Source organism: Mustela nigripes, chromosome 3 (assembly GCF_022355385.1).
Source record: "Mustela nigripes isolate SB6536 chromosome 3, MUSNIG.SB6536, whole genome shotgun sequence".
NCBI classification, from domain to species: domain Eukaryota; kingdom Metazoa; phylum Chordata; class Mammalia; order Carnivora; family Mustelidae; genus Mustela; species Mustela nigripes.
Window position 1 is genome coordinate 89,337,978 of NC_081559.1, and position 25,922 is coordinate 89,363,899.

The following is a 25,922-nucleotide window of genomic DNA, read 5'->3' on the forward strand; positions in this document are numbered from 1 at the left end:
TCTCTTTGTGAACTCTCTCATCTGTTCCATTGATGTATTTCTCTGTCTTTTTCCAATACTACGCTGACTTGGTAACTGTCAATTTATTATGTCCTGAAATGAGGTAGTGTTAGTCCAACGACTTATTTTTTGCCTTTTTGTTTTGTTTTGTTTTTTGTATTCTAGATATTTTGCATTTCCACACACAATTTGGAATTACGTTGTCAATTTCTAGAAAATGTCTACTGGGTTTTTATTGGCATTAGGTATAATTTACCAGTTTGAGGAGAGGTGACATCTTAGTGGTTTTGAATCTTACAAATCACGAATAGGGTATATCTCTTTATTTATTTGGGTTTTTGTTAGTTTCTCTTAACAGTGTTTTATAGTTTTTATGTTCTTGTACATATTTTTACATAAGTAACTAAGTATTTCATATTTGTCTATGCCACTGGAAAATTTATTTTATTTTAATTTTCAATTATTTATTGTTAGTATACACAATTTTTGTAGCAATCTTATATCATACAGCTTTACTAGGTATATTAGCTAGTCTAAGCACCTTTTTTCTTGTAGACTTTTTTGAATTTTTTTACGTAGAGGATTATGTCACCTGCAAATAAATGCATTTTGATTTCTTCCTCTCCTTCCCCCACCAATTTCTTAAAAATATTGTGTTTTTTGCTTTAATATTCTGACTAGAAAGTCTAGGAAAAGCTTGAGTAGAAGTGAGAGTGATCATTCCTCTTGTTCCTAGTTTAATTTCTATTCTAAGTTTTTATCAGGAATGGATGTTATAGCCTATAAATAATTTCTCTGCATTTATTAAGATCTTCACATGTGTTGTCTTTTTTTGTTAGTATGGTAAATTATACTAATAGGGTTTTTTTAAATGTGAAATCAATCTTTCTTTGTGGAATAAACCCCACATCATCATTATATATTATCCATTTTATAGTTTTCTAATAACCATTTTTAAAATATCATTGATTTTTGTCTATTGATTTTTTTCTGTTTTCTATTTCTTTGATTTCTCTGTCTTTATTTTTTTCCTTTCTATACTTCAGGTTTAGCATTTTTGTTGAGGGAATTAATTTGAGATATTTCTTTTTCTTTTATATCTTTTCTTGCCTAGTAGCTTAGTGGTACATTTTTCATATTTCCATTAAAATACCTGAGTTCTATTCTGGGGAAGAGTTAAGCTATGTGAAAGAGTTTGATCCTTTGAGGTCTTCCTTTAAATTTTATTAGGAGTTAGGGCAAAGTTAGTCTAGGGTTGATTATTTGGCATTATTGAGGCAAGACTCTTCCAGTTACTCTATTCAGACTCTCGTGAACTGGCAAGTTTTCAAATCTGGTTGGCGTTAACAAACACAATTCATGGACCTGTGTGAATTTTGGGAACTCTTCTCTCTGATCCTTGTGCATGGCTCTTTCACCAACCTGAAGTTGCATTACATGCTTGTGCATGTGCTTCGTACTTGGCTGAATCATCCAGGAGAGCCCTATGCAGATACCTAGAATTCTTTTTCTGTTGCATTCTCTTCTCTGACACTCTGCACTATGAGATCTAACCCCACTGCCCTCTAATTCTCAGCCCTACTCCACTCAGGGAGTTGTTTAGGTTCTGTTGGGTTCTTCTGTTCTAGGCTGCTACTTGAATCTCTCTCAGGCCTTTAGCCATGGCCATGATGAGACTCACTCAGTTTATTTCCTGAATTAATTAGGAATACTTGTCCTTTTTACCTGATGTCAAATGTGCTGAAAAGCCTTGTTTTATATATTTTATTCAGTTTTATAGTTGTCTTATTGAGAAGGTAAATCTAGTCCTTTATTTTGGTCTAAGTAGAGGTTTTGTCTTTACTTTTAAACTTTTATTACCAATATATGTATAGCTGGTTTAATCACTCATGGTGAAAACTTCCTGAAGGAAAAACCTGGGTCTTATAGTTCTTTATAATCCTTTTATAGTTTTGAGAGCTTGATTAGTGTTCACTGGCTATCTGATGATTCTTAATGAAGATAAATGTTTATTAATAATCACAATCTCATATTTTTGACCTGGTGATTTTGTTTCATAATACTGAAAAAATGCAGTTGCTTATATAAGCTGAATGATTAGTAAATAGAAATATACTTAAAATAATAAATAAACACATTGTAAATGCTAAGAGTGATTAAAACATTTAAAATAAAGCTATAAAGAATTTTATGATAATACATTTAGTAAAATGCATTTTTATCTGATTATTTTTTATTGATTAATCTTATTTTTTTAATTTTTGAAGCAAAAATAGATGAAGATGAAGATATACATATTCATTTAAAATATATATATATATATTTAAATTTATTTCAGGTGATTGTTAAATCTGGGCCAGGAACTTTCCTCAGTTTAGCTGTTTATGACAATTATATCTTCTGGTCAGACTGGGGAAGAAGAGCTATTCTGCGTTCCAACAAATACACAGGGGGAGATACAAAAATTCTTCGTTCTGATATTCCACATCAACCAATGGGAATCATAGCTGTTGCCAATGACACCAATAGCTGTAAGTTACACTAGAAACTAAATGTATTTCTTAATAATATAATCTCTCAAAAAATTATGTTTTCTAGTAATACTTAGTTGAATTTTGTTTTCTTAAATTTCCTGGGGTAGTGTTCAGGATTTGACTACTCAATGTATTAAAAATTATCTGAAATGCTCAAGGTAACTACAGAAGTTACCTTGAGCATCTTAATTTATCAACAGAAGAACAATTCCTTTTTAATCACTCGTTTCTGGGAAATTTATTCTCTCTTACTCTCAATCTTCGAACATTCAAATCAAGTTGTTTCCATGAAAATAATACTTCTTGGTAAATAAGCTTACATCTGGGCTTAAAAGAGCTTTAATCACTGGAACACCTACAAAAATTGCAGCCTGAAGTGTCAGTATGTTGTTAGGTGATACTAGTTTATTTGATGCCATGACATCCTTGACTACTGTTTTAGATGATGAAATGACTTACGTGACATGTTTTCCTAATGTTCTTATCTCTTGTGATGTTTGGATTTTCAAAAGTCCTGAATCTTCCTTGGTTATATCTCTGAGAGATGGGGGCAGCGTAACAGTTTGCTATTAATTTCTATCTATCATGGAATAGAAATCCAATATAAAATGTTACAATAAAGTCTCTTCATTGCAGGTGAACTTTCTCCATGTTCCTTATTAAACGGAGGTTGCCATGACCTGTGCCTTTTAACTCCTAATGGGAGAGTAAATTGTTCCTGCAGAGGGGATCGAATATTGCTAGATGACAACAGATGTGTGAGTAAGTAAAGACAATTGAAATGTGATATGATACAGCTACTCAAAGGCATACATGGGTTCCCTGAATTGTGTTCCCTCTCTCGCTGTGTCTCTCTGTCAAGTAAATAAATAAAATCTTAAAAAAAAAAAGTATACATGGACATTGAAATTGTTTTAATGTTCATGAAGTTGTACTCTCCTCCAATCTTAGATGCCTAGTTGACATATCTCTCTATTCTAAAAAGAACTTGATTCACCATTCGACTTAGTTGTAACCCATAAGATAGATAATGATAACCAGAACAGTGACAAACGGTGTACCCCCTATTGCGGGTTGGGAGGTGTTGGATTAGTTAAAGAAATACCAGCAAATCATCTGAAAAGCTGTGGTTACAACTTTGAGAATTAAGTCAATAGCAAAATTAATTAAAGCTGAAATAAACCAATATACAGGCAGTAGATCAGTAGCCTTGTAGTAAAACCACTCAGTCCGTCACAGTATGTAAATGAGAGAGAATGGCTCATGCAGCTTATTTGTAATCATTTCCAAACAGTTAATTAAGAATGTAACATTGCAGCCTTGCATGATGTTTATACCTCCCAAAAGGCATTACAATCTTTAATTAGTACCATTACAGTATACACTTATTAGCAGCTAAGTTTTCAAACTGTTTTCAAAATAAATAAGAGTTCAAGTATTCCAATGTTGCTATGAGAAACTAGCCAGCAACATAAAGAATGTTAATTTATCTTTAACATTAAGACTATTTGTGTATAATAAAGACAAGAGACAAACATCTTGGGGACTGGTGAACTCACTCTCAGGATGTGGCTATTGTTTTGCCTTTTTTCCCTCTTCTCTGTATCCTCATCTTAGATCTTCATTTTAGAAAATCAACAGAGTTGAGTATGTATACATTATAAAAATAAGTATCAAGATGGTAGAAGTATATTCCATGTTTATCTTCTGTATTCTTTTGGTCTTTATTTACCAGGAAGATCTGTTTTATCTGTTGTGTACTCTAATACAAGCACTTTAATATCATTTTCTTTACCTTAAAAACAATTGCACCTAAGATAAGAATATACACATATCTTTTTGCTTTGTGAATTGGTACCACAATCCAAGGGGCACCTCTTAGTGAAAGAAGTAAAAGACTCCTATTTAAGACTGTGCCAAAGCAAACAAGGGAGTGATGCAATTGGTCAGTGAACTTTAAATGAAGACAGCCAATTTTAATAATTCGGGCCACAAATTCCCGTATTTCCTAGTAACCTAACACTTCCTTGAATTGCTCAGGCAATTGTTTAAACTCTCTCTTTCAGTTTGCTTTTGTGGTTTCAGCTGTAATGGTCTGGATCGGATGCCATCTGTAAGCCTGGAGTGTTAGTCATGCATCAGAATCACTCATGTTTCTTTCACAGGTCACTCCAGGCCAGTAGAAAAGCAATGCCTTCAGTCAAAACAGCAAGGCTTATTTGTATACAGTGGATGCCTGTCCTTGCTCCAAAATAGATTAGATACATCTGTCCCTACTAAGCCACCTGCTTCTCTCTATTGATGAGAGGGAATGAATCAGAAAGAAAACTATCTTTTAAACAAGCACAGTTGTATCCGCATGCAACTATAGAGTGATATTGGATTCCTCAGAGCAGACAGACCTTTATAGAAGCGTCCTGTATCCATGGTGCATTCATATTGAAATCCTGTGGTCCAGCCGAGAGGCTGGAGAGTGACTTCTTGTCAAATCCATCTTTGGGAAATGAGGATGTTTCTGGCATATCTATATCCACATCTGAATTAGTTCATCCAGAGCAGTTCATGAATGTTAATGGCAGTGTTGAAGGGGTGAAAGGCCATTTATTAACACCTCCCTCAGGACAGCGGAGGGAAAAGCATGTGTTGTCATAACTCTTGACAGAAAGATGAGGCAATTCCATTTTACACAACGTTCCTAACCTTATCAACATCTACACTAGAAATAAGAATAACAAATATAATTGAAGTAATTACCTTGTAAGAGAATTAGAGGACAGCTGAACCACTTTTTTGTTTCTGCAAAGAAACATAACATACTCAACGCTATTTCAATTGAACATACCTAAGCAAGAATTGTGCTTATATAAGGTTTGATTTTACATAATAAGAACATTTTTGTTGTATTTTCCCTCAAAGGCATAATGATTATAAAAGAAAAATTTGCATTTTCAATCATAACAGTTTTCCTTAGAAGTGAGAAGTTAAACAAGATATGCTTCAAGTAGACAGTAAGTTGGGGAAAGTCAGTAGCCTCTCAGTAAGTGAATTTTGTTCAGTTCATGCTTGAATGTGATCATGTGCAGTAATGTCAGTACCCTTCTTAACACTTGTTCCTTTGAAGTTAATGATATTTTTAGACTTTTAAATTCTTTGTTACTTTCTCTAAAATAACTTTCTACCCTACCAAATTTAGTCTGCACTAAGAAAAAAAAAATTTGTTTTGGAAAGTGAAGAAAAAAATGAACATTGAAAGAGTCCAGTTAGAAGTCATAGGTAGATAAATAGATAACCTGTAAAAATGAGATAAATTTTAGGAACAATAAAGAAATAAAACACTGTAAACTTCAAGTAGTATTAGTAGCCATGTAATTGAATATTTCTAAAATACAACTTTGAAAAGAAGTTGATAGTAAATTATAAAATTAAGCTGTGTTTTCTGCATTAGTAGAGATAAATGAATTCCAATTATCTCCAATATAATTAGTATGACTGGATTTCACTGTACAGTTATTCAATGAGCAATGGAGTGAGTATAAGCAAGCAAACAACATATAATGCAGGGACAGAATTGCATTCTAAATGACTATTGGTAAATCTATTGCTTCAGAATAAAAATAGGTCCATTTTCCCCAGGAGAGATCTTTCTAAAACAAGGATCACATACTGGGATTCCAGGGATGAAACCTAGCTATAGAAAGATGGGTTTTGTTTGTTTCTACTTTGTTGCTATTAGTCTGGTCTCAGAGATTGGACAAGTCACATAAAAACTCAAACTTATAATTTCTTAAGAAAATCTTGAGATTTAGAAATGGGACATATGGCAGTGGTCATCTGGAGCCCATAAGCTTCTCTTACACATGCTTTTCAGGTGCTCGGCCTCCCCCAGTTCAACCCACAGTTTCCTCTGTATCTCAAGGAGTAGTCTCTGGCCCTGTGTGGCCATCCTGCCTCCAGTACCTCTCACCATATTTAACAAGAGGCTGATGAGGATACTTTTAGCAATTCCAGTACTTCTGAACAATGAAAACTCCTACAGAGACTTCTTTAAAAGGTAGTTGGGGAGGAAGATCAGCTGGAGGGAGATTTAGATGAGACAAATCAAGGCAAGCATTAAAAAATGAGAACTCTACACCTGAAATAAGTTGAGCATCAACTGTACTCAAAAAAAAAAAAAAAAAAAAAAAAAAGAAGAATAAGAAGAAAGAAAGACAAACAAAGAAAGAAAACTGAGAATTCTGTGTTCTGGAAAATTCCAATGTGTTGAAGAATGTAGTTTCTAATAAGAAAACACACACATAAAAAATCCTCTCTCCATATGTACAGGGATCCTTTGATTGGCTCTTTTTCAGTATTTATTTTTAAGGTAGAAGGCTATGCTAAGATGCATAAATATACTCCCCCAAAGCCCATCCTTCTTTCCACACATATACAGTCACAAAATAATTACCCCAATATACAAATAGGTAGAAAAGAAAAATGAAGATTAAGGGAAAGAGATGTTATGGTACCAGAAATGTTTGTTATTGAATCAAAACATGGACTTTTTTTCCCTTTCAGCTAAAAATTCATCTTGCAACATGTATTCAGAGTTTGAGTGTGGAAACGGAGAATGTATTGACTATGAGCTCACCTGTGATGGCGTGCCTCACTGTAAGGATAAGTCAGATGAAAAACTGCTCTACTGTGGTAAGTGGCTCATATATGATGCATGTCCTCACTTCAGAGAGAAGTTTGGAATTATTTTCATAGTTTTGAGCTTGATTGTCTCCATTTAGCTCACATGTATGATTTCCTTAATGTAGCTCATTACCATGTAGGTCTAAGGTAATTGATTTTGGCCTTCTGTTCTTGTTTAAATGAGACTCCCTATGTCCTATTTAGAACCCACGGCTCATGGGGTTTCCCCATGAGCTTTCTCATGGCTTTCCACCTACAAAGTGCAAGTTTAAATACAACAGGGGCCTTTATTTAAGCTGTCTTAGTTATCATGAAGTGATAGGTTTTAGGTTTACATTCCTAAAAAATGTAAGCCAGAATTATTAGTCATTGGTGTATATTGTAAGTTTGCCCTGCACAAAAGTCTTATCAGTCAATAATAGCATGTTGTTGAGTTGATATCAAAGTGTTGTCCTTATTCTTGCCTCCAGGATTGGCTTAGGGTTAGTGTCTTTGGGTTCAAAGGCTGATGGCATTAGCCATCCTCCGTATCAAGCATGAATTCCTCTAGCTATGCCTCTGTAGGTGACACTAAGTGATAACATTAAGTGATAGTCAAACTTTCACTCTCTCAGGGGAGTAGAGATTGGCTTTTCCGAGCCCAGTAAGCCACTGATACTAGCCTTCATCACAATATTTTTTCTGGAATGTTGAATATGTGTAATGATTAATAGTTACTCTAGAATTGTTCCAGATTATTTCTAAATTGGTATGATTTATTTTTGTACTATAGTATTAGAGTATTGGTATTGTATGCTCTGTAAAATTCAGGAATCTGTACATGAAATTGCTATATTTGGTTTATACTTTTCCTCCTTTGTTCGATTAGATAATAATTATTCCTAAATAATCAAAAAGTGATTAAAATAAGAGCAGGGAAGAGTTTGGGAAATTCGCAGGCAGTCCTCTCGTTCATTTTGTTACAGGATCACAGATTTTCAGTTAAAATCATAGTCAGATCTAATCTGCCCATAATTGATCTGTAACTAAAACTTTAGTGAATTGGCGTATTCATTTGAGTGGTTATGCCCTATATGCTATGAAAATATTAAAGGATATAAAAATGTCATAATAATCAGCTTGAAAATTTGCATTTATTATGAATTGTCTTAGGAATATATTTCACATTATTTTTACCTTCTGAGAAGCAAGATAATAGTGACGTGAACAGGGGTTGGCAATCATTTTCTGCAAAGGCTTAGTTAGTTAAGTATTTTAGGTTTTGTGGGTCAAAAATGCTCGCTATGAAATATCCTTTATTTAAAATAATTTGTTTTGCAACTATTTTAGAATATAAAAACCATTCTTAGTGTCACAGCTATACAAAAACAGGCTACGAGGTTGCATTTTGCCTGTGGGCTATAGTTTGACAACCGTAGGTATAGATTCTAGGCTTTGTAATCACACCCAAAGTTAAATCTTCATTCCTAAACCCACTAGTGTATGACCAGTATGAGCAAGGGCACTTCTCCATATTTTAGTTTTTCCCTACAAAACAAACTTAGTTTGAATATTGGCTTACAGCACTAAATAAACAGATGGATGTTTACATTTGCTCCATATTATAGAGCCAGGCGCAAAAATTGGTGTTCAGTAAATGACAGCTAGGACCTTCTGCCTGAAATCAGAAAGTGTCAGGAGATTCTCTTTAAGGTAAACAGAATTCAGAAGGTAATTATTCTTCTCCTTAGGAAATCAGGAATTTTTAGATGATGCTTAAGAGAAATTTAGGATATTAGGTAAGCCTCTGATTCACTGGTTCAGGAATACATATTTTGCCACTATTTTTTTTCTTGTTATAAAAGCCTTATGAAATGCAAAGGAGATAGGAGATAGGTGTTGAGAGTGTCTTTGTGACTATTAAGGTAAAGACTTATTTCTTGAGAGTTGAATATATGTTTACTTCTGTACTGACACACAAATATCAGAAATGATAACGTGGGTATAATTTGAACAGATCTCCAAGTATGAATCACTCAAGTTAAAGCACTTAGTCAAATGGTCTTTTATGAATGAATTCCTTGATAATGCATGAATATTCTAATCCCGAGCTTTGATCACACTCAGTGCTGCTTTTGTAGATCCATGATCCCATCATTATGAAATAAGAACTCATCTGTGATTTTCTTTTTTGTAAAAATATCTCTGTAAGACCTCCAACGATGTTTCTATTTTTCTTTATAAGAAAACAGAAGCTGTCGACGAGGTTTCAGACCCTGCTACAACCGACGTTGCATTCCTCACAGCAAGTTATGTGACGGTGAAAATGACTGTGGCGACAATTCTGATGAATTGGACTGTAAAGGTAAATATATGCGGCATCAGCCTAGGAATATTATGCAAAGTGTTTCCTGAACATTTTCTGTAGTGTATTCCTGAGTGCATCACAGTTTCACCCTTTTGGTATATGGCCCCGGCCAGGACCGATAGAGCACACTTTGTTAATTGCTGTTGGAGGGGAGTTATTTTAGTGTGTTGAAATTATGAGTACAATCTCTATTCTGTTTCTGTCCCTTTGCTCACTTCAAAACTCTTGTCATTTCTCACCTCTTCAGTTCGACTGCCATGTTTATTGGACATTTGTTCCAGAATATGGAACAGTGAATGTACTGCTCCGAGAATGCTCCCCCTCACTTCTCAGTGCTCTGCTTTTTGCATGACCTCATTCTTCTCCTAACAATTGGACAGGAAACCTTGGTGTTATCCTTGATTTTTCTTTCTATTACATTTTATAATTCATAAGTCCATTTATCAGTAAATCATCCAGTTCTTTGAAATATCTTCCCTTTCAATCAGCCTTGAGACTAGATAAACAGAATAGTCCTTTAACTGGTCTCCCTGCCTCTACTCTTTCTAGTTAATCACCAAGTTGTAGTCATACTGTAATGTTTTACTAAATGTGTTCTGAGTGCGTACTGACACCAAGCAGTAAGCCAGATGACTTCGGTTAGAACCTCGACCCCAGTGCTGTCTCTGTGTCTTTGGGTAAAATATCTAACTACTCTGTGCCTCAATTTCTCAAGCTGTAAAAGACGCAATCATTAAATGAGTACATTAATATTAAATAAAATCAGAACAGAACTTGGCATATAAAAAATACCATGTAAGCATTCACCTTGTTTTTTGTTTGTTTGTTTTTGTTTTTGTTTTTGTTTTGTTTTTATCATGGCCCTGATAAAGAATTACAAATGGAGTCTTTATATTTGCAGAATAAACAACAAGTTTTTTAGTCTGACATTTAAGGACTCTTAAAATCTGGATGCAACAGATTTTTCTTTTCCTTTCTTTTCTTTTCCTAGATTTTATTTTCTTATTAAAGAGAGAGAAAGAATGGGCAGGGGAAAGGGCAGTGGGAGATGAAGAAGCAGACTTCCTGCTGAGCAGGGAGCCTGCTGCTGCTGCTGCTGCTGCTGGACTTGATCCCAGAACCCTGAGATCCTGACTTGAACCGAAGGCAGATACTTAACCGATTGAGCCAGCCAAGTGCCCCCAGACAGATTTTTCTGAACCAATTTCCTTTAAAAATTTTCATTCCCCAACATATTTCATTGGGTAAAATGCATTAAGGACGAGACATAAAATTAATAAGTCCTCTGCCTGCCCTTATGAAGTTCAAACTCCAAATAAAAATAGTTGAAGAGATGAAGGTGTATATCAGGTTTTATGATTGCAGATATAAAAACATAAATTTTGAGGGGAGGGTTGGAATAAAGTATAAATAAGGTAGAATGATCAAAATAGAAGGTGATTCCACTTAGAGAGACTAACATTGAAAGCTGCAAATGCTTTGATTTGTTTAGAGCCAGATTGCATATTGGCAAGTGGTTCACTTGCAAGGGAGGCAAGTGAAAGGAAGGAGATAGGACTTGAAGGTGTTTTTTGATGCCATTTTAAGGAACATGAACTTTACCTTGTAGTCACCAAAAAGTTACCTACCAAAGGTCTAAAAGAAACCCAATACAATCAAATTTACATTTCAAAAAACTGGCGGGGGGGGGGGTCACTATGCTTGTGCAAATGAAAACTATAATGCTGAGATGAGAAAGGTAAAACAGGAGGCTATCAAAGCAGCCAAAGCTAAGAATAAAAAGAAGAGAGACAGATACAACAGAATTTTGAAAGGTGGCATAACAGGTCTTCTTGTGTAATAAAGATAGAGAAAACATGGAAAAGAATAGACAAGTTTCGTGCACTCTTCCCCCTCTTCTTACATTATTATTTGTCTTTCATTAATTTTTAAATTTTTTTTTTTAGGACTTTTATTCATGTGGGATCAGGGATATGATAATAAAGATGGTTTGCATTCTGACAGTAGAGCACCTGTAGACATTCAGATGGAAATGTCCCAGAGACATTTAGATAGATAGAGATCTGGTGGTAGATTTAGAATAGAAGTGTTAATTTTGGACTTAATACAGAGAGAAAGCTCAGAGGAGGTAAGAATAATAGTTGTAGGGGAGTACATCAGAATTACCTCCTGAAATAAAAAATTAAAGACATTAATAATATAAGAAAAGGAGAAGTGAATCACAGGACTAATGGAAAGATCTTCATAAGGCATTATTATTATTATTATTATTATTATTATTAAGAAGGGAGGATCAGTTAGCATTTTAATGTGCTAAGGGAAGGCAAGAAGGCCAGTATAGACTAGGCAGTCGTTGAATTTGGAAAATAGGAGATAATCTCTTTGTTACCTTCATGGAAGTCAATTCAGTGGAATGGTAAAGAAAAGCCAGATCTCCTTGAGTTGGTACAGAAAATGGATAGCGAAGAAGTAAATAGAGTGAATAAGTCTATTTTTAGAAAAGACTGATGGTAAAGGAAATAGTGAAGTACAGACAGACGGCAGGAGAAGGTGATGCAGATTTGTGGAAGAGGACAGAATGTACACAGACCATTCTGGAGCTAGAAGAGGGCTCAGAAGTTACTCGGCCACCTTAGACTGTAAGACGTTAGCCAAACACTTGAGTAGCTTACTATCTAAGGCTGACACTAGTTTAGGAAGAGCCAAATACTCGTGCAGATTTTAAATCAGCTGTTATTTCATATTACCTATAGAAGATAAAAGAATGATAAAATATAGTAAGATACTGGGAATAAGTAGAGAAAAATGGATAAGTATTTGGAAGAAAGGAGGAAAGCAAACTAGAAGTAGACCCCCCAAAAGGACATGTTTTATCAGTTATCTGCAAGCAGGAAAGGAGAATATAATAAAGATATTAAACTAGGTTAAAGATAAAAATATCAAGCTAGAATGTGAAGGAACTGAACAGAAGATACAGAAAGTAGATTTTAAGACAAAAGTCATAAAAGGGACCATGGGAAGTTAATAAGTTAGTGTGGATTTTCTTGAAAAAATGAAAAAAAAAATTTCAAAGGTGGTAAATAAATTGGTCAGTGAGTTTGGTTTTATGAAATATAGCACCTACTACCTGGTAGGTATATATTAAATTCTTATGTTTCTGGAGAAGCCATAAGTCTTCCAAAAATATAGATCGGTTTTATTCTGATTGATATCATCAATTCCAGCTGCTGAATAACAATGAAAATAACTCAAAACATTATTTCCCCTTTCTTAGGCTAAACTCTTGATTTCTGTGTTATAGCTATCTTAGCCATATACTTGGGCAAGAACTACTCTATTTGTGAATCAAGTTTCTGTTAAAACTTTTGTGATAATATAGTATAAAAATCATAATAATTGCATACCTTAAAAACAACAACAACAACAACAAAAACTTTGGCCTTGAAGTTCTTCCCATATAATATAGGACATTTGAAACTAAAAGCACTTATGGGAACTCAAACATACACCTTATTTCTAGAAATGAATAGATTTAAGTAAGTGGACTAGCTCCTTTAGGATAAACAATTGGGTAGGTTTTTAGATAAGAATTTACTTATTACAGTTGTATGTTTTGGATTTGATTTTTCTTTCATGTTAAGTGTGGTTACATGGTATCTTTATAAGTCACATTTCACATGCTAGGGGAAAGACTTCTCTGGGTCCATATCCCATAAGCCAGTCTGTCTTATAATTCAGATGTGTATTTATCCAACAAATGGAACCTTACAGTACTTAAAAGATGATGAAGTTTGAGAAGGAGGATGGAGGGGCTTAGGAACAATGGAAAAGGAGCTCTTGCTCCGCATCTTTCCTTCTAGATACTTCTGTTTCTATCATCGGGGCAACATATGTGTGCAGTATTTTGTTGTATATATGCATGCACACATGTGGGCACACACGTGCACACACACACACACACACCACCTATTATTTTTTTAAATGTAAATAAAGTAAGACATGAAGATTTTAAATTAGTACAATAAAAAGTCAATGTATAGAGTTTGATAGGCTATGGAGAAAGGCGATGGTGGAATCATCTGTAAATTTTTTGAAGTACTGCTACACTTTTATTTCTTTAGTTTAGCTGTTCATAGCAACTAATAGTATCATTATTCTTATCCCACAGGGAAGAATGGAAATGGATGTTACAAGGAATCAGTTTTGGTTTCTTCTCCTTTTGAAGGGAAGCAAAACCCTAAATTCTTGTAAATCTTTTATTAGTGCCCCCGAGTGTTACATACCAGGCTATCTGGCGGGGTGGAGGTGGGTAACCTGAGGAGTTGTTCAGAAAGTTTGTCACTCTGATATCTTCTCGTGTGTGAGAGGCTGGGTGAATCAGTGGGGGAGAATACATGAAATCCCTCCTTCTCTTCCTATTGAGGTGGGTCTAATAATTACTCTCCTTGGGTAGTATATGAGCTTGCCTTGGTCACCTGGACACCTTTAGGTGACTAAAAAGCTAAGTAGTTCTAAGACTACCTAATGGGAAGGAAACTGATGTTAGGGTTTTTTTTTTCTTTCTTTCTTTTTTTCTTTCTTTCTTTCTTTCACATGTTCATAGCAACACTTTGAAGATTCCATAAACAATAAGCTAAGGGAAAAGGATAAACATTCTTATAGATGAAATCATCATTCCTCTGGGTTTGCATACCCTTAGAGCCTAAGCAGTAAATTAAAGAAAAGATGTGGTTTGAAAGTAAACAGAAGAGAGCAAGAAGACAGCAAATTTAATGTTTTCTTTCTCCCCCACCCCCAACCTTTTTTTTTTTTTTTTTTTTCCATGTCAGCTGCCCTGTGCTGCAGGCTGGGCACGGAAGTTGGAAGAGAAAACATAGACTTAAGATATTCATAAGAAATGTTCTGAAAACCACAGAAAGACCAATCAATGTTATATCCTTCTTATCTTATTAGAACTGACATGGGATAAAAAAAAGTGGATGAAATAGTAAAATTAAGAAAGTATGTGAGTGGAAGAATGGTTTTACTTTTTTTCTTAGTGCTACTTTGATCCACAATCCCTGTCAGATCTTCCTTTGTAGTATCTCATTGCTATTCCTGGGGTGGCTGCGGTATGTTTTCACTCACATTTTGTAGGCTTACTTTACTTTTGGACTATCTGGAGGGAAAAGTCTAGTATTTCTCACTTGGCTTATCTTTATTTGGACTACATTATTTTCTTTTCTCTCTTTTAGGGCTTTTAGCCTGAGGAAAAATTGTCAGAAAGCTTTCATATTCACTTGACAAATTAGAGATTCCAACATATTTCTCCCTCAAAAATCACCCTAAGGGTGAAACAAATTTCAATACTTGATTGACCAAAGAAAGTAGGAGGAAATAAGTTGAAGGAACACAGAGGAAGAGGTTTTGGCAAAATAGGTATTTGCTTAACTATTTAATAACGTTCCTGCATCCCTTGGGTCTCTCCCGTCCCCTCTGCTTTCTTGCTTAGAGTTGCTGGAGATGTTAATCCCCACAAACATCTTGCCCCTGCCATATGCAAAATTCTGCAACCACTTAGTATGTCCAATCCCAGTACGTCTTAGCACACTACTTAATCCTCTGGTGGGTCTCAAATTCTATACCAAGTCAGGGACCCTGTGAAGAGAGGATTTGAACTAAAAGGATCATCTTCCTATTTGCACATTGCCTACTCTAATAAGCCTGCCTGTCCTCCTCACCAAGATTCATTGCCCAATTTTTCATTGGAACATGGGAGAAAAAACATCCTGCAAATATTCTGCTCTCTACCCCTGCTTCTAACCCCTACCTCATCATTTCCTCCATGTCTTTATTTTAAATATTATCTCCTAGCCATTAATTTCAACTTCAGAGTTCCCATTTCTTTTCATCTAGTCAGAGTTCTTCTCCTTTCTTTCTTCTTCTCAGACTTCCATCTAAAACCGGGTTCCACTTGCTCCACATCTCTGCTCTTCTCACAAGGTATTCTTTATGTTGACTTTCACCTGAGAGCCCCAGTACAGTTTTTGAAATTCCATTACTGCAGTACTGCTGGATCTTCAGCCCTCATAGCTATGTAAGATGCTATCCTCATGTCAGTGATGTCATTATTTGCCTCTTCATCCTATTTGCCACCAATCTCCCCTCAGATGGACTCCCTACAATGTACACAGAAGCTGCTCTGTGGACGTTTGGGGAGAGATGGAGATGATGTGGTGAACTGTGATTGTTCCAGTTGGAATTCTTCTGGAACCCTTAACCTCTGTGCGTGTAAGATGGAAACTCTAGGGTGTTATGACATTACCACATCTAGAGGATGTTACCACTATCTAGGATGTTGTTTCACAGAGAAATGAATCCTGTCTTCTAAATAAAGGGATTATAAGGAATCATGTGGAAACACAACTTCTTAATAAGAGACTGCTGACAGACAGCAAAGTAAGAAAATATAAATGCTTGTCATGATTACTTTCTATGTTATGTATTCCATTTACTATTTCTATTGAAAAAATATTGAATGTAAAATGTAATAGAAAGGTATATGGAAGAGATTTTGCATTTTAGACATAAAAGAAGAATATTTCTTTTTCCTGTTTGGAACAGTATATTTATCTCTACTCATAATAGCATTATCTGTTTCATATAATAAGATGTTATTTTTTAATGAAGAAAACACTAAAGCGATTATAATTGCAAATTGTAAATAAAACATTTATTCTAATCATCATTTAAGCACAAATAAGGATACAATTGCAAGATACAATTAAATATAATAAGAACAGTGCATTATGAAATACAAATGACATCTACACCCTTGAGTAAAATTTGCATATCTTAAGGTAGCATTTTAACTATTTACAATTGATATAATTTCTATTTATAAATAAATGGGCTCTTTAAAATATCAACACTAGTAAAAGTAGCATAGTCAAAGAGCCCTTCAGGTTGTACATTTACATAATCAACCTGTGAAAATTTGAATTTGGAATAAAAATCTCACCTAAGTTAATCTAATGTACATAGCATGACATGCACCTGTTCACAACATATTGCTGGAAACCATTATATGGTAATGAATGTGTGAGCAAAGTAGAAATGAATATATGATTAAGCATAAGCTATTCTGTATAAGGTATATATAATGACAGTAGCATATTGAAACTGATTTTCATCTAAGCATAGCAGGGAATTGGAAAGTCAGACTTTCTAACAATAGAGACAAGTCATAGCGCATTTATGTTTCTTGGCATGAGGTAGTCATCTTTCCTATACCAAATGTAAGTGATATAGCCGTGTAAAGGAGTATAACATAGCATGGAAGACTTCCTAGTATGGTTGAGCTATTTCCTCTGAGTAATAAAGCAAATGTTCAGCAGTTTCTCCATCTCAGTTTCTGTTTCTGACAGAGGGAATGTTTCACTTACTTGTAACCAGTTTGGGATTTCCCCATACTTCTTCCATCAGACATATGCTTAGTGCTATAACCTTATACTTTGGAACTTGGAAGGAGAAAGAATTTTCAGCAACACTTGATGTTTTAGTACATTGGCTTAGCGCTACACTGATACTATGATGGGAACCATGCACAATTCCTGCTTTCATGGAGCTTATAACTTAGTGGGGGAGTGGATATATACACAAGCAATTTCAGTAAAGTATTGTAAGTACCTCAACAGGGGAAGACATATGAGGCATCTGACCCAAGCCTGGGGGTGTGGGTGGAAGCCATGGGTCAAGTTTGACTTCCCAGAATTAAAAAGACAAAACCAAACAAAATTACATGAATTAGTTAAAATATAGATCTTCCTCAACTTACAGTGCACGTATGTTCTGGTAAACCCATCCTATGTTGAAAATACTCGAAGTCAAAAATGCATTTACTACACCTAACCTACCAAATGTCATAGGTAGACTAGCTTATCTTAAATGTGCTCAGAACACTACCTTAAGCTATAGTTGGGCAAAATTATCTAACACAAAGCCCATTTTATAATACAGTATCATATATATCATGTAATTTAGTGACTACTGTACTGAAAGTGAGAAACAGAATGGCATCTGGGTACAGAACGGTTGTAAGGGTGTTGATTGTTTACTCTCATGATCACAGTGGCTGACTGGGGGCCGTGGCTCACTGTTGCCGACCAGCATCAAAAGGGAGTATCTTGGGGCGCCTGGGTGGCTCAGTGGTTTAAGCCTCTGCCTTCAGCTCAGGTTATGATCTTGGGGTCCTGGGATCGAGCCCCGCATCGGGCTCTCTGCTCAGCGGGGAGCCTGCTTCCCCCTCTCTCTCTGCCTGCCTTCTGCCTACTTGTGATCTTTCTCTATCAAATAAATAAATAAAAATCTTAAAAAAAAATAAAAAAAAAAAAAAGGGAGTATCTTGCTGCATATCTCTAGCCCAGGGAAAGATCAAAATTCAAAATCTGAAGCACAGGTTTCACTGAAACATATGGCTTTCCCACTACCTCAAAGTTGGAAAACTGTGTCAAATCACAGTGTGTCAGGGACCGTTGGTACTGAAGATGTTAGAACGAGGAGTCACTTTGGTCTCATCTATCCATTTATTTATTTACCTGTTTTTCCAGTTTCCACCTGTGCTGCTGTTGAATTCCGTTGTGCCGACGGGACATGCATTCCAAGATCAGCACGATGCAACCAGAACATAGATTGTACAGACGCTTCAGATGAAAAGAACTGCAGTAAGATAATCCACTGCCTTTTGTTTGTTCATCCCTGGGTACCTTTGGCATTCCATCGAATACTGCCCGGTGTTCCACTGAACCTTGTCCAGAATTGATATGTAATTAACCCCTGTTGTGTAGGATAATTGCATTCTTACTTCTTCAAATGAGGTTAACTTTGCTTGTTTCTATGACCTGCATATAAGGCTTGTAATCTTTACAGATGAGGTATTTTTCATTTCTCTGTTTACCTCTTTGTAGATAATACAGACTGTACACATTTCTATAAACTTGGAGTGAAAACCACAGGGTTTATAAGATGTAATTCGACCTCACTGTGTGTCCTGCCGAGCTGGATATGTGACGGGTCTAATGACTGTGGGGACTACTCAGATGAATTAAAATGCCCAGGTAATCTTAGAAAGAAAAAAAAAAAAAAATAACAACAACAACAAAAAACTTTGCCTTGAGATTTAGAGGTTCATTGTATAAAATAAATTTATTAAGTTTTAGTCTTGATATACAGTGATGAGGATTAAAATTTAAATAATGTAGACTAAATTACAAGTAATCATCCCATTAATCAGTTCATGAGTAATCCTCTTAGAGTTGGTGATTAAGTCTTAAAATGCGTGATTTCTAAAGTTGCCATGAAAGTGTCACACACTGAGAAAAAACTATCCGTGGACTAAAGGAGAAAGACAGTGCTTCTCACCACTGGCTTTACTCAATGCCATACAGCTTTTATTGTCATGTTGGGCTTTTTGGTAAAGTTTTGCAATCTTTCAACATAGTAGTATGGATAATGACAATTATCACTGAGTCAGGATGGGAAAGGTATATTTATATCTGACTTTTAACCATCTTTATGTACGTAAGCTCTGAAAGTGTCATCTGTATTCTTAGCAGAAGGAATTCCATTAAAGAGTCATGATGCTGTTCCTTTCTAACTATTTCAGAAAAAAAAAATTAATACAGGAAGTAAAGGTGTTAAATTATTCCAACTGGAAATAGGTATGATTTATAGGAAATTATTAAATGTGTCCTCATACTGTAACTCTCTCTCCTTAGCCTGCTGCTACACTCAATTTTTCCATGTTTAGTTGACATATAAATAATATTTTGAAATACTTTAAGAAATTATACAGCAATGCACACATACACAATCAACTCTGAAGAACCAATATTCTTAATTCATAATCTATCACTTAATTGGGCAATAGCAGATTCCTTTGTTTGTTTGTTTGTTTGTTTTTTTGCTCGACAATGTGTAACGTTCTATGATCCCATTTTTTTTTAATATAATTTTTTATTTTTTATAAACATATATTTTTATCCCCAGGGGTACAGGTCTGTGAATCACCAGGTTTACACACTTCACAGCACCCACCAAAACACATACCCTCCCCAATGTCCATAATACCACCCCTTTCTCCCAAACCCCCTCCCCCCAGCAACCCTCAGTTTGTTTTGTGAGATTAAGAGTCACTTATGGTTTGTCTCCCTCCCAATCCCATCTTCTTTCATTTATTCTTCTCGTACCCACTTAAGCCCCCATGTTGCATCACCACTTCCTCATATCAGGGAGATCATATGATAGTTGTCTTTCTCCGCTTGACTTATTTCGCTAAGCATGATACGCTCTAGTTCCATCCATGTTGTCGCAAATGGCAAGATTTCATTTCTTTTGATGGCTGCATAGTATTCCATTGTGTATATATACCACATCTTCTTGATCCATTCATCTGTTGATGGACATCTAGGTTCTTTCCATAGTTTGGCTATTGTGGACATTGCTGCTATAAACATTCGAGTATATGTGCCCCTTTGGATCACTACGTTTGTATCTTTAGGGTAAATACCCAGTAGTGCAATTGCTGGGTCATAGGGCAGTTCTATTTTCAACATTTTGAGGAATCTCCATGATGTTTTCCAGAGAGGTTGCACCAGCTTGCATTCCCACCAACAGTGTAGGAGGGTTCCCCTTTCTCCGCATCCTCGCCAGCATCTGTCATTTCCTGACTTGTTGATTTTAGCCATTCTGACTGGTGTGAGGTGATATCGCATTGTGGTTTTGATTTGTATTTCCCTGATGCCGAGTGATATGGAGCACTTTTTCATGTGTCTGTTGGCCATCTGGATGTCTTCTTTGCAGAAATGTCTATTCATGTCCTCTGTCCATTTCTTGATTGGATTATTTGTTCTTTGGGTGTTGAGTTTGCTAAGTTCTTTATAGATTCTGGACACTAGTACTTGATCTGATATGTCGTTTGCAAATATCTTCTCCCATTCTGTCAGTTGTCTTTTGATTTTGTTAACTGTTTCCTTTGCTGTGCAAAAGCTTTTGATCTTGATGAAATCCCAATAGTTCATTTTTGCCCTTGCTTCCCTTGCCTTTTGCGTTGTTCCTAGGAAGATGTTGCTGCGGCTGAGGTCGAAGAGGTTGCTGCCTGAGAGTCTATTTCTGGGCTCTCTATTCTGTTCCATTGATCTATGTGTCTGTTTTTGTGCCAGTACCATGCTGTCTTGATGATGACAGCTTTGTAATAGAGCTTGAAGTCCGGGATTGTGATGCCACCAACGTTGGCTTTCTTTTTCAATATCCCTTTAGCTATTCGAGGTCTTTTCTGGTTCCATATAAATTTTAGCATTATTTGTTCCATTTCTTTGAAAAAGATGGATGGTACTTTGATAGGAATTGCATTAAATGTGTAGATTGCTTTAGGTAGCATAGACATTTTCACAATATTTATTCTTCCAATCCAGGAGCATGGAACATTTTTCCATTTCTTTGTGTCTTCCTCAATTTCTTTCATGAGTACTTTATAGTTTTCTGAGTATAGATTCTGTGTCTCTTTGGTTAGGTTTATTCCTAGGTATCTTATGGTTTTGGGTGCAATTGTAAATGGGATTGACTCCTTAATTTCCCTTTCTTCTGTGTTGCTGTTGGTGTAGAGAAATGCAACTGATTTCTGTGCATTGATTTTATATACTGACACTTTACTGAATTCCTGTATAAGTTCTAGCAGTTTTGGAGTGGAGTCTTTTGGGTTTTCCACATATAGTATCATATCATCTGCGAAGAGTGATAATTTGACTTCTTCTTTGCCGATTTGGATGCCTTTAATTTCCTTTTGTTGTCTGATTGCTGAGGCTAGGACCTCTAGTACTATGTTGAATAGCAGTGGTGATAATGGACATCCCTGCCGTGTTCCTGACCTTAGCGGAAAAGCTTTCAGTTTTTCTCCATTGAGAATGATATTTGCGGTGGGTTTTTCATAGATGGCTTTGATGATATTGAGGTATGTGCCCTCTATCCCTACACTTTGAAGAGTTTTGATCAGGAAGGGATGCTGTACTTTGTCAAATGCTTTTTCAGCATCTATTGAGAGTATCATATGGTTCTTGTTCTTACTTTTATTGATGTGTTGTATCACATTGACTGATTTGCGGATGTTGAACCAACCTTGCAGCCCTGGAATAAATCCCACTTGGTCGTGGTGAATAATCGTTTTAATGTACTGTTGAATCCTATTGGCTAGTATTTTGTTGAGTATTTTCGCATCTGTGTTCATCAAGGATATTGGTCTATAGCTCTCTTTTTTGGTGGGATCCTTGTCTGGTTTTGGGATCAAGGTGATGCTGGCCTCATAAAATGAGTTTGGAAGTTCTCCTTCCATTTCTATTTTTTGGAACAGTTTTAGGAGAATAGGAATTAGTTCTTCTTTAAATGTTTGGTAGAATTCCCCCGGGAAGCCGTCTGGCCCTGGGCTTTTGTTTGTTTGGAGATTTTTAATGACTGTTTCAATCTCCTTACTGGTTATGGGTCTCTTCAGGCTTTCTATTTCTTCCTGATTCAGTTGTGGTAGTTTATATGTTTCTAGGAATGCATCCATTTCTTCCAGATTGTCAAATTTATTGGCGTAGAGTTGCTCATAGTATGTTCTTATAATAGTTTGTATTTCTTTGGTGTTAGTTGTGATCTCTCCTCTTTCATTCATGATTTTATTTATTTGGGTCCTTTCTCTTTTCTTTTTGATAAGTCTGGCCAGGGGTTTATCAATTTTATTAATTTTTTCAAAGAACCAGCTCCTACTTTCGTTGATTTGTTCTATTGTTTTTTTGGTTTCTATTTCATTGATTTCTGCTCTGATCTTTATGATTTCTCTTCTCCTGCTGGGCTTAGGGTTTCTTTCTTGTTCTTTCTCCAGCTCCTTTAGGTGTAGGGTTAGGTTGTGTACCTGAGACCTTTCTTGTTTCTTGAGAAAGGCTTGTACCGCTATATATTTTCCTCTCAGGACTGCCTTTGTTGTGTCCCACAGATTTTGAACCGTTGTATTTTCATTATCATTTGTTTCCATGATTTTTTTCAATTCTTCTTTAATTTCCAGGTTGACCCATTCATTCTTTAGAAGGATGCTGTTTAGTGTCCATGTATTTTGGTTCTTTTCAAACTTCCTTTTGTGGTTGAGTTCTAGCTTTAGAGCATTGTGGTCTGAAAATATGCAGGGAATGATCCCAATCTATTGATACCGGTTGAGTCCTGATTTAGGACCGAGGATATGATCTATTCTGGAGAATGTTCCATGTGCACTAGAGAAGAATGTGTATTCTGTTGCTTTGGGATGAAATGTTCTGAATATATCTGTGATGTCCATCTGGTCCAGTGTGTCGTTTAAGGCCTTTATTTCCTTGCTGATCTTTTGCTTGGATGATCTGTCCATTTCAGTGAGGGGAGTGTTAAAGTCCCCTACTATTATTGTATTATTGTTGATGTGTTTCTTTGATTTTGTTATTAATTGGTTTATATAGTTGGCTGCTCCCACGTTGGGGGCATAGATATTTAAAATTGTTAAATCTTCTTGTTGGACAGACCCTTTGAGTATGATATAGTGTCCTTCCTCATCTCTTATTATAGTCTTTGGCTTAAAATCTAATTGATCTGATATAAGGATTGCCACTCCTGCTTTCTTCTGATGTCCATTAGCATGGTAAATTCTTTTCCACCCCCTCACTTTAAATCTGGAGGTGTCTTCGGGCTTAAAATGAGTTTATTGGAGGCAACATATAGATGGGTTTTGTTTTTTTATCCATTCTGATAGCCTGTTTCTTTTGACAGGGTCATTTAGCCCATTAACATTCAGGGTAACTATTGAGAGATATGAATTTAGTGCCATTGTATTGCCTGTAAGGTGACTGTTACTGTATATGGTCTCTCTTCCTTTCTGATCTACCACTTGTAGGCTCTCTCTTTGCTTAGAGTTCCCTTTCAAGATTTCCTGTAGAGCTGGTTTGGTGTTTGCAAATTCTTTCAGTTGTTGTTTGTCTTGAAAGCTTTTAATCTCTCCTTCTATTTTCAATGATAGCCTAGCTGGATATAGTATTCTGGACTGCATGTTTTTCTCATTTAGTGCTCTGAAAATATCATGCCAGCTCTTTCTGGCCTGCCAGGTCTCTGTTGATAAGTCAGCTGCCAATCTAATATTTTTACCATTGTATGTTACAGACTTCTTTTCCCGGGCTGCTTTCAGGATTTTTCTTTGTCACTGAGACTTGTAAATTTTACTATTAGGTGACGGGGTGTGGGCCTATTCTTATGGATTTTGAGGGGCGTTCTCTGAACCTCCTGAATTTTGATGCTCGTTCCCTTTGCCATATTGGGGAAATTCTCCCCAATAATTCTCTCTAGTATACCTTCTGCTCCCCTCTCTCTTTCTTCTTCTTCTGGGATCCCAATTATTCTAATGTTGTTTCGTCTTATGGTGTCACTTATCTCTCGAATTCTCCCCTCGTGGTCCAGTAGCTGTTTGTCCCTCTTTTGCTCAGCTTCTTTATTCTCTGTCATTTGGTCTTCTATATCACTAATTCTTTCTTCTGCCTCATTTATCCTAGCAGTGAGAGCCTCCATTTTTGATTGCACCTCATTAATAGCTTTTTTGATTTCAACTTGGTTAGATTTTAGTTCTTTTATTTCTCCAGAAAGGGCTTTTATATCTCTCGAGAGGGTTTCTCTAATATCTTCCATGCCTTTTTCGAGCCCGGCTAGAACCTTGAGAATTGTCATTCTGAACTCTAGATCTGACATATTACCAATGTCTGTATTGATTAGGTCCCTAGCCTTCGGTACTGCCTCTTGTTCTTTTTTTTGTGTTGAATTTTTCCGTCAAGTCATTTTGTCCAGAGAAGAGTATATGAAGGGGCAAGTAAAATACTAAAAGGGTGGCAACAACCCCAGGAAAATATGCTTTATCCAAATTAGTAGAGATCCCAAATCGTGAGGGCGGAGAAAGTGGATAAAAAGAGGTTCAAAAAGGAAGAAAAAAAAAAAAAGAAAAAAGAAAACACCTAAGAAAAATATAAAAAAGAAAAAATATATGTATTAGATAAACTAGTAAAAAATCGTTAAAAAAGAAAAAGGTAACAATTAAAAAGAAATTTTTACCCAAAGGCGAGAAAAAAAAACAAAAAATGAAAAAGAAAAAAATTAAATTAACCGCAAGACTAAAAAAAATCACAGGGAAAAAGCCATGAGTTCCGTGCTTTGCTTTCTCCTCCTCTAGTATTCTGCTGCTCTCCTTGGTATTGAAACCGCACTCTTTGGTAGGTGAACTTGGTCTCGGCTGGATTTCTTGTTGATCTTCTGGGGGAGGGGCCTGGTGTAGTGATTCTCAAGTGTCTTTGCCCCAGGCGGAATTGCACCGCCCTTACCCGGGGCCAGGGTGAGTAATCTGCTTGGGTTTGCTTTCAGGAGCTTTTGTTCCCTGACCGCTTTCCGTAGAGTTCGGGAGGACGGGAATACAAATGGCGGCCTCCTGGTCTCCAGCCCAGAGAAGCCGAGAGCCCAGGGCCGCACTCCACAGTGCTTGCTCAGAGAACCGCGCCCAGTTACTCCCGTCTGCCTGACCTCCGGCCACGCTCCGAGCTCACCGAGCCTGCAACCGGTTCAAGGTCACCCCGAGCTGCGAGCTTACTGTCGGCTCTGTCTCTGTAGCCAGCTTTCCCGTTCCAATACCCACAAGCTCTGTGACACTCAGACACCCCCGATCCTTCTGTGACCCTGCGGGACCTGAGGCCACGCTGACCCCGTGTGGGCTTCGCCCCGGTTTAGCCTCTGGAGCGATGTCCCTCAGCAGAACAGACTTTTAAAAGTCCCGATTTTGTGCGCCATTGCTCTGCTGCTTGCCGGGAGCCGGCCCCTCCCCCGGGGTCTATCTTCCCGTTGCTTTGGATTCACTTCTCCGCGGGTCCTACCTTTCAGAAAGTGGTTGTTTTTCTGTTTCCAGAATTGCTGTTCTTCTTCTCTTCGATCTGACGATGGATTTTCAGGTGTTTGCAATCTTTAGATAAGCTCTCTAGCTGATCTCCGGCTAGCTGAAGTAGTCTCGGCCTGCTACTTCTCCGCCATCTTGACTCCTCCCCCTATGATCCCATTTTTGTTCCTTCTGGGTTTGAAAGGCTAGCTGCATCCTAGGAGGAACTGGTGAACTTTTCTGCTTCTGTAGAGAGCTTACATATGCACTGGTCACTGTGCATATCACCACAGCTCTTCCACGTTTTATTTTTGTCACATAAAACATTTTAAAAGAAATATAGTAACATTGATTTAGACTCAAAAAGCCTGGGTGTCTAGATTCTTAATCCATTGTTCTTTCTACAATAGTTATGTACCTCATTATAGCT

General features: G+C 36.4%; 1 protein-coding gene across 1 annotated transcript in view; it reads left to right on the forward strand.

Moving 5' to 3' along the window:
• LRP1B (LDL receptor related protein 1B) overlaps positions 1-25,922 on the forward strand; it is a 2,002,169-nt gene that overhangs the window by 1,698,646 nt on the left and 277,601 nt on the right. The window contains exons 45-50 of the mRNA XM_059394361.1: positions 2,339-2,531; positions 3,171-3,296; positions 7,092-7,220; positions 9,436-9,555; positions 18,147-18,260; positions 18,504-18,653. Of these exons, the coding sequence (XP_059250344.1) occupies positions 2,339-2,531; positions 3,171-3,296; positions 7,092-7,220; positions 9,436-9,555; positions 18,147-18,260; positions 18,504-18,653 (832 nt within the window). The remainder of the gene's footprint in view (positions 1-2,338; positions 2,532-3,170; positions 3,297-7,091; positions 7,221-9,435; positions 9,556-18,146; positions 18,261-18,503; positions 18,654-25,922) is intronic.